At 40.2% G+C, this 9,048-nt stretch overlaps 1 protein-coding gene across 1 annotated transcript; it reads left to right on the top strand.

Annotated features, from left to right (window-relative positions):
- Positions 1-990: 990 nt before the first annotated feature.
- Positions 991-8,849, top strand: orc5 (origin recognition complex, subunit 5). Its single transcript, XM_071527042.1, has 14 exons — positions 991-1,105; positions 1,275-1,450; positions 2,038-2,130; positions 2,615-2,800; positions 3,285-3,359; positions 4,202-4,313; positions 4,694-4,824; positions 4,949-4,997; positions 5,375-5,465; positions 5,683-5,738; positions 6,277-6,389; positions 6,498-6,656; positions 7,743-7,855; positions 8,030-8,849. Exons 2-14 carry the CDS (start codon positions 1,337-1,339, stop codon positions 8,073-8,075), a joined length of 1,338 nt encoding a protein of 445 aa, XP_071383143.1. The 5' UTR covers positions 991-1,105; positions 1,275-1,336; the 3' UTR covers positions 8,076-8,849.
- Positions 8,850-9,048: the final 199 nt, after the last annotated feature.

The raw sequence follows: 9,048 nt of genomic DNA, 5'->3' as shown, positions 1-9,048 counted from the left end.
ACTATGAGATCTTGCTCAAACAAATCTAAATGGTCTATCTGTGCTCGACGCCGACAGACCATCAACAACCGCAGCTTAGATCCTATTGAATTAGAGTTGGAGGGTAGCCTCGGATATTATAGAGCCAACCCACATCCCTTAATCCCGGTCTGACGTGTTGTTTCTGTATCAGACGCGCGAAATCTTAAACAGCCTCCAGTTCTATAATTAAAGATAATATTATAGAGCACATGAAATTACTGTTCATATAACCCCCCTCTCTTCACTGCATTTAATATTCAGATGACGCTGGGACAAATGCATCAGAGGGGAAGTATCCTACTTACTGGGTTAGAAATTACCAGCCCTAACGAAAAAACACTAGGCTATAATATCAGTAGACTCTGTATAGTGTGCCTGTAATAACTGACCTTATAGTACTTGATGATATTTCATGTGATATCACTATAATAGGCTATTCATATAATATCCATGTAGGGACTTATAGCCTACTGTTGCTGTTAGGCTATATCCTGCAAAAATATAGGATTACTATAGGCTAGGCATGGTATTTCAGTAAGGTTTTTTGTCAGTAAAATAGCCTAACCTATTTTACAGTTTTCTGTGAGCCAATAGCCAACCAATTTTACATTTGCATAATATTTTCTTCGACATTCTTTTCCATTTTTTATGTCAAAGCTACAAAGTGCAATCCCTAAACGTGTGCACAGCCTGTAGGCTATATTCTGGCTTTTGTAAAAGGTCTATAAGGAAAGTTGGGTGTTTTGGCACCAGCGAGGACAGCCACATGACAGCGTACAGGACAAAATATCCTTCAGTACAACATTAACCGTCCCTGCAATTAAATCTTACCTAAACAGATTCAAACACTTTAATTCATCTCCCACTATTCCTTCAGAGTAGCTAGTTAGTCCATAGTTCAAAACTACATTACCCATAGTTCTATTCCTGGCGGTGATTGGCTAATGACCAAAGACAATCCTGTGACGTAATCTGAAGGCGCGCGCGAAACTCCTGTCTTCTATCTGCGTTTTCAGCTGCTTGTGCTGCAACGTTAACTTACTTGTTACTTCAGTTTAACTTTGTTACACAGTTTATTTTTCAGGTATGGATATTTTTTAACATAAACCTTTCTTATTTACAGTAAATACATATCTGTAACATCTCCTGTTTGTGTCGCTTTTTCACTGAGTAGCTGCCGTCATTCCTAGCTCTCTAACGTTACCATTTAATGTGCAGGAACGCTAAGCTAACGTTTGCTTATTTGTTTTTAGCCGCATGGCACTGATCTCGTCAAAGCTTACATACTGCAGTGGTTGGTAGTAGGAAGAGCAGAATGACAGCACTGCTTCAGCATTCAGGCTATGAGGAGGAGACGCTGCACAGGGTCGCAGAGAAGTTGCCTTGCAGAGATGTTCAAGCTGGGATGCTGCTGTCGGTTATGGGAGAGGTAACGTTACGTTTGTATTACTCACTTTATGGATAAGAGTGTGTCGATGTGTCCAGATGAAGACCTAACCTAGCTTGAGGTAGTAGTGTCAATGTCATGTGGCTTTTGTCCGTTTGTAGATAGTTTTCTCTTATACTACACTTTGGCTTTGACTGAAAGACTCAACCTATAATAAGTATTATTTACATCTTTCTATTTTATTTCATTTTAATTAGTTTTGTTGGAAGCAATTACAGTTGTAATTGAGTGTCATTTTTTCAAGCTCTCCGGTGTTTATTTTATTTCAGTTTACTAAAATGTATTTTTCCTGCTCAGTTTTAGTAATCTACAATAAACTTCACAATACCTGTTTGCAACACAGTACTATTCACAAAAACACTGGCCTCAAAGTTTCATATGATCATGAAAGCATGGTTGACATTAGTTAGCAACATTGTAAAGTTAATGCAGGTAGTGGGAGAACTTGTTTATATAGGTTTTTGTTTATCGTGATGAAATGTAGGCGGTGGCAAGAGTTTCGTCTATTGTTACAGTAAAAAAAAAATTCAAGGTGCTGATTTTTGTTTTGTTTGTTTTTGCTCCTACAGCCAGAGCAATATAGCTACCCCTCCATCTTCATTTATGGTCATCGTGCCTCAGGGAAGAGTCATGTGATACACACTTTGTTGAAGGAACTGGAGGTAAGAGAACTTGGGTCCAGGGACCCCCAGGGGGCCTTGAGGTGTAAAGTTTATGTTTAGTTTAGGTGTGCCTGCTTGGCAGGGTGGATTAGTGCTTAGAAATCTCTTCTGTTGCATAAATGTCACAGATTTGATCCCCACAACAACGAATGTGTCCATCAACACCCATGCGTCCTTTAGCAAGACACTGAACCCCTACCTGCTTATTCGCTGTAAATCTCTCTGGATAGGACCATCATATATATGCTTAATATGGAAATGCTTTACTGTCTCACTACAGGTTTTATAGCTGTTTCATGCGCACCGTTTTGATCCCATTGCTTACAAGAAGTGACACCAAATAGCAGCACAGGGGAGCTGTGACATGATGTAAAAGCGCAGGATAACTCATGAATTTCACAGAGCTGACTCAATGTAAACATGTGTATTAACTGCACACACGGATCACACTAATCTTCTTTCATCATTCCTCCCCTCTCTCCAGCTGCCTCATGCCACAGTCAGCTGTGTTGAATGCGTCTCCGTTGCGCTGCTGTTTGAACAAGCGCTGCTGTCCCTGTTTGGCTGTGATGCCGCCTCCCTGCTCCCCCGCAGCCCCTCCCTGTCTGACTTTGTACGCATCTACAGGCAACAGTGTTCCCAGTCCCCTGCCAAGCAGACACGATACATTGTGAGTACAATGCACTTTACCCTCAACCAAAAATTCCCCCTCTTTCAGTTGTCTTGTAATAACTGGATTCTAGTAAAGCAGCTGTCATTATTTATTTATTGAGAAATGCTCACTGGTATTTGACCTTTTCAGGATGACACGCTTTGGCAAACCACAATAATCCACAGCGCATCAAATTATTTATTGTTTGGATTACGTTACTTAAATGCTTGTATGATCATATTAATAGTGGGAGCATATGCAAATAGATGCTAAAAAAAGGCTCCAAATGCATTACCCTGGAGGAAATATGTGTGATCTTCTGCCAATACAGTAATTGGTTTAATTTAATAATTTTGTTTGATCATTTTTTCACATATGAAAATGAGCTCACTCCAAGGCACACTAATGTGCCACGATAAAACGCCCATTCACAACCTCTGGCTTATTGATTATGCATGTTACAAAACAGCAGCAACATAAGCGCAGCCATGTGTCTTTCCAGGTAATGGAAAAGGCCGAGCTTCTGAGAGACATGGATGCCAATCTCCTCCCTGCTCTTCTGCGTCTGCAGGAATTGGTGAGAATGTGCTGTGTGCACTTTGCATCATCTACTGAGTGAACCGCTTCATTGTTTTTACACTGGGTAATGGATGATAAACAGGACTAGAAGAGCTCCTTTCATAATGAATGACCTTGAGCTGAGCGTGTTGAGGATGTCTTTCACAGGGCTCCTACGAGGAAAGATGGCAGTCACTCACAGCATTTTAATTTAAGACATTAGAAGTAAAATGACTTATTTAGTTATTTATTTATCTGGGTGTCATAATGTGAAAGCTGATTGTTTCCTGATGGAGTGGTATCTTGTTAGGGATGGATTGTGAGAGTGTTAAGAGAGATGTGTCACTGCGTGTCAGGCAGCCTCAGTGCCGCCACACAGGCTTTTGAAGTGATAATTAGGATGCAGATTTATATGTGTGTGATGGATGACAGGATGATTAACGTTTGCTCTGCCAATTACATGGCTCTCTTGTAAAAAGGTTAACAGGCCGGATCTACTGACTAGGTTAAGGGCTTGAACTAAAGATTCTTTTGTTATCGATTAAGCTAATGATTGTTATTGGGTCCAGACCCAAATAAGGTAAATCTTTATGGTAATTGCCAGCTAAATTTATGTTAGATTTCAGTTTATAGACCTATTCAATTATTGTACCACACCTGTAATGGCCACAGAGCCATTTCCTTGCAGTATGATGAAAGCAAACTAGATATCAGTCTAGATAGCACATAATAGATAACACATGAATAAATGACAAATTGACATAGTCAACGATGTAATCAATGTCGTTGCCTCGACTTCATCATGTGTGTTTCATGTGTTTTGTATATAAATTCTGTAACAGTTAGACTTGTTCTTTACAGGTGGAGGACAATGTTACCGTCATCCTGCTCAGTGAAATTGTCTGGGACAAGTTCAGACCCAACACTGGCTCTTTTGAACCCCTTCTGCTTCATTTCCCTGACTACAGTAAAGGTACTATTATTCACAGACAAACACTACATCATCCAGTGTCATGAATGTCCCTCACCACGCTGCATAATGAGACACTTGTGGATGCGGTGTGAGATGCCATTGTACCTGCGATTTTGTTCTAACACTTTTAGCAGCGACTGGAGGAATATTGCATTCCAAAACACCACTGTGTAAATTGAACGCTTAAATGTGAGAGTGATTGAATCATTATACTTGATTTGTGAGGGACAAACAGCCTCCAACTAGCTTTGGAGAGACATTTCTTTTTGTAATTCTCTTTTTGTGTGTGCCTGAGCAAGGATGACCGTAAGACTGCTTCCATATACTGTATGTTCCATGTGTTTCTGTGTTTCTGTCCGTCCGTCTGTTCGTCCATCTAGGAGAGCTGCAGCAGATCCTGTCCCAGGACAGCCATCCATCTTATTCTGCAGAGCTTTACTCCTCATACATCAACATCCTGCTGGGAGTCTTCTACTCGGTCTGTCGGGACCTCCGAGAGCTCCGTCACCTGGTCAGACACACACACACACACACACACACACACACTACGACACATTCATCAGTCCGAGTGGAGACTTTTCATTGTGGTTTTGATTTTCTTTCGATCTAATATTTATTTTATTTTCTTCAACTAGGCTGCGCTTAACTTTTCAAAGTTCTGTGAGCCTTTGGAGGACGGAAAAGGTAATGCTTAAGGAAATTTATTCATTCATTTGACAGTTACTTCATACATTTTTAAAATGCCATCTTTTACCCTTTTCTCTTAGTTTTCATTTGAAGATGGATTTTCCTTTTATGTTCAGATACACTGTTCAGGGGTTTAAATTTATTCATTTTTTTTATTTTATATGTATATGTGTTTTTTCTTTTTTTTTTCCTGTTTTTTCTTTTTTTTCCTTAGACATAGAACATCCATTTATTTCTATTGGGAAATTAATTATTTTTTCCTGTTTTTTGCATTCCTGATCACCTCCCTAACTATTATAGTGCAAACGAGTGTGGACTTTTTCTGTGGCTTAATCATCTTTTTCAGTAAAGTTCATTTATTTTTTTGTGTTCAGTGAAAGAGAGCGATACGCACAAGCTGTGGAGAAACATTGAGCCTCATTTGAAAAAAGCCATGCAGACAGTGTACCTTCGGGAGGTGTCCAGGTCTGTGTTTCTGTCCTCCTTAAGTGAATCTGCTCCAGGCAAAAATAATCAAACCCTGTCAATTTTCATCTAATGACTCAGCCCAGTAATATGCCTGTTTTGATGCCTTTGATAACATGGGCCAAAAGCAGTGCAGCAGTCCATAGTGCCATTAGCTGTGGTCTCCACTGTGGTTCCTTCTCACCACAGTGTGTGTTGTCTCTCTTCCCCTGTTTAGTGTTCAGTGGGAGCAGCTGCAGCAAATGGAGGAGAAGGAAACTGGAGCCATGAGAGGTACCGACACACATATCAATATAAGGGCTGTTGCACTTAATAAAGATGGCATGATACGATTTCAGAACAAACGTTTCAGTGTAAAGCCATTAAGAGTACAGTGACCTGGTGGATTCATGCTGAAATGGATGTTCCTTGTTTGGTGTGAAGTGTACCTGCTTAGCTTTGAATACAGTGGACACAGTCCTACATAGTTCTTCAAGTATCTGAACACACATGTGTTTGTATGACTGTACTTGGGACCTTCCATTGACTGCATTCATTCTCTACATCCCCAACCCTAACCCCCACTGCTACATGCCAAACGTTACCCCAGACTAAACCTAATCCTAATTCTAACCCAAGTCCTTGAACAAGTGAATGCCAGCAAAATGTTAATTCTCTAGACAATAAAAAAGAGTTGCCATTGCTGTTTTGGTGTCCTTATCACCAGTTGACCTATAGATGGCTCTACACTACATGTTAATAAATGTTTGCTGTAACTGACTTGATATAGGTATGTGTCCAACACATTGTATTTATTTCTCCACTTACCAAGGGCTGTCTGCTCATGCTCATGTTGAACTTCCTTATTACTCCAAGTTCCTGTTGATTGCTGCCTACCTGGCATCCTATAACCCGGCCCGCACAGACAAACGCTTCTTCCTCAAGGTAATGGAAAACGCTCTTCAATGATTGTCACCAGTGCGACTAGCAGTGAGGCTCTTGTTTAAATCATGCTTCAGTTTGCGTAACGTCCCTCTTTTTTTCCCCCTACAGCACCACGGTAAAATAAGAAAAACAAACTTCTTGAAGAAGCATGAAAAGACGAGTAACCACCTACTGGGGCCCAAGCCCTTCCCTCTGGACCGCCTGCTGGCCATTTTCTACAGCGTGGTGGACAGCAGAGTCGCCCCCACTGCCAGCATCTTCTCCCAGGTCAGATCCCAGCAGGCTTTCGCAGTTATTATTTAGTCACCACTCATTTGACTGTTTGCATAATTTGTGCGGTATTTCCCCAGACACTCAGGGCAGGTTGTACAGACACAGTTCAGATTAACCTAACAAGGCCTTCATCTGTAGAGGCTTTCATTAACAATTCTTAATTGTTTTAATTAACTGGACTAATTCTTGACTAATACAAGATGATATATAAGATGTGCTTCATTAACTTAAACATACAATATATTTGATCTTAGTTCAGTACAACTGGAGTGAGATATTAAAATTAACCCAGTCACAGAATGTAGACAGTATTAGAAAGATGTTAACGCACAATGTAGACAGTATTAGAAAGATGTTAAGTCATACAAATCATCATAAAATGGGAACCAGTTGCAATTATGTAAAAATATTCTGTCATTCATAAACATTTATTGGCTTAATTAGCATTCTGGACTATCTGCATATACACTCTTTGACCTCTTTTGGTGCTAAATAGTTATCATTGCCATAGCATTTTGCATAGTCCTTTCTTCTACATTACCATTGTTGTTGCCATTGTCCTAAGTTAAACCTGCCTCCATAGTGGTTTCATTTTGACTCTTTAGTCCTAAAGTGGTTAAAATCATTCTCCATGACTGCGACTCCCAAATTAGGTTCCAGGAATCCTCAAGGGTCCTCGAAGTGGTCTGCACAAAATAAGAAAATAATTTAATTTCACCCTTTTTCCATTTGCCAGATAAGCAAATGAGAGTGTATAATGATCAGAGGTTTCTAAATTACAATTTTTCAATCTCTCAATTTTAACATTCCCATTTCTAGATGCAAATAGTATATTATTTGGTGTTAAATCAAGCCTAATGACCAGGATTTCTCAGATGAGAGAGTTTCTACCCATATGGTTATGTGTTTGGGGATCCTTGGCCGATTGCCTATCTATTTTTGGTCCTCGGCACGAAAAGGCTTGAGGAAATTAGGCTCGACCCACATCTGCGCAACTGGCTCTCATAATTTTGTGTGAAAAAGTTGTGGTTAAAGAAGTGGAGCAGAGAGTAATGTCTTTTCCCCTGTGTCCCTATTTAGATCTCCTCCCTGGTGACCCTGCAGCTGTTGACTCAGGTCGGTCACGATGACCAGCTGGATGCCCCCAAGTACAAATGTGCCATTTCTCTGGACTTCATCCGCGCCATTTCCAGGTGTGTGTGTGTGTGTGTGTGTGGGTGTGTGTGTGGGTGTGTGGGTGGGTGGGGGTGATTATACATGATTGAGACTGAGTGAATTGTTTTAGGGCATTGACATTTTACTTAGAATTTTTTTTTAGATACAGCTTTTTGATGCTGAGAATATGCTCTGTGTGTTTTTTCTTCCAGGACGGTGAATTTTGATATTGTGAAGTACCTGTATGACTTCCTATAAGTGACAGTAAGAGCTGATTTCTACAGGAATGCACTTAAGGACAAGCATTTGGCAAAATGAGGAGATCTGTCGGACTATTGGGGAGGATTTTGCGGCACCAAAGGATTCCAGTTGTGTGCCGCTGCCCCCCTGTGGCTGACCAATGACTGAATCAATCTCTGCCTCAGAATGTGGGATTTTAGTGGGAAGGACCTGCTTTCAACACATCCTGCAGAAATCATCATTTTGTCAAATATCATTAGTCATTATGGAAAAACTGATGACTGGCCATATTGACATTTATAAAAAAAAAAAAATGTATAAAATAAAATAAACGCCACATTTGCTAATCCACCTTATCTTTGTTTCAGTATTATAACAAGGATCTGGGGCACCCGGTGGCAAATGAAGATTAATACAATGCAGCTGTAGTATTTAGCTTGTATCAGTGTATTTGATAAAAGGGACCATTGTTGCTGTAGTGTATTCTTCTTTATCCTGGTGTATGAATGGTCTAAACTCACAGGATGCTATTACTATGAGAGGGAAAAATGCACAAGCTTGTATTAGCAGTTAGTCTAAAAAAAGAAGTGCTGCTTCCTTAGTGAGGCTCCAGTTTACCAATCCTCCTTCAGCGGCCTTTGAACAGTAAAGTAGACAAAGCCCTCCTCTTTGAACGGCTGTGTGATCTTCATGAGACTGTGTTTTAAAGATGATTAAATTCAGCTTTAAAACTTTCATCCTGTCAGCAATCGATTGAACCAGGCCAGCATAATTTGAGCTGTGTTTTCTGCACAGGGTGCAAGGTGCTGTATTGAAAAACAGGCAAGACTGGCCTTTGGGTGATTTTGATGTTTTCAGGCTCGAGTCTAAGTGTCACGACTTAATAGTTTCTTCTGACTTTGAAATTAATTAGATTAGTTCCTGTTATAAACCCTTTGTTCCTATGCACCCCAGACGATTCAGATTGGAATTTTTTGCCTTTGAACTTTTT

This window comes from Centroberyx affinis, unplaced genomic scaffold (assembly GCF_046629955.1).
Source record: "Centroberyx affinis isolate AG114_WGS23_722 - 3 ecotype Tasmania unplaced genomic scaffold, CSIRO-AGI_Caff_v1 ptg001486l_1, whole genome shotgun sequence".
NCBI lineage: Eukaryota > Metazoa > Chordata > Actinopteri > Beryciformes > Berycidae > Centroberyx > Centroberyx affinis.
Note: the sequence above shows the minus strand (reverse complement) of the source record. Positions and strands in the feature narration are given on the sequence as shown.

Coding starts and splice junctions, on each gene's coding strand:
- orc5 (XM_071527042.1), top strand. CDS start 1,337: ATGACAGCACTGCTTCAGCATTCAGGCTATGAGGAGGAGACGCTGCAC. Junction 4,314..4,693: donor TTTCCCTGACTACAGTAAAG/GTACTATTATTC, acceptor TCGTCCATCTAG/GAGAGCTGCAGCAGATCCTG. Junction 6,390..6,497: donor ACAAACGCTTCTTCCTCAAG/GTAATGGAAAAC, acceptor TTCCCCCTACAG/CACCACGGTAAAATAAGAAA.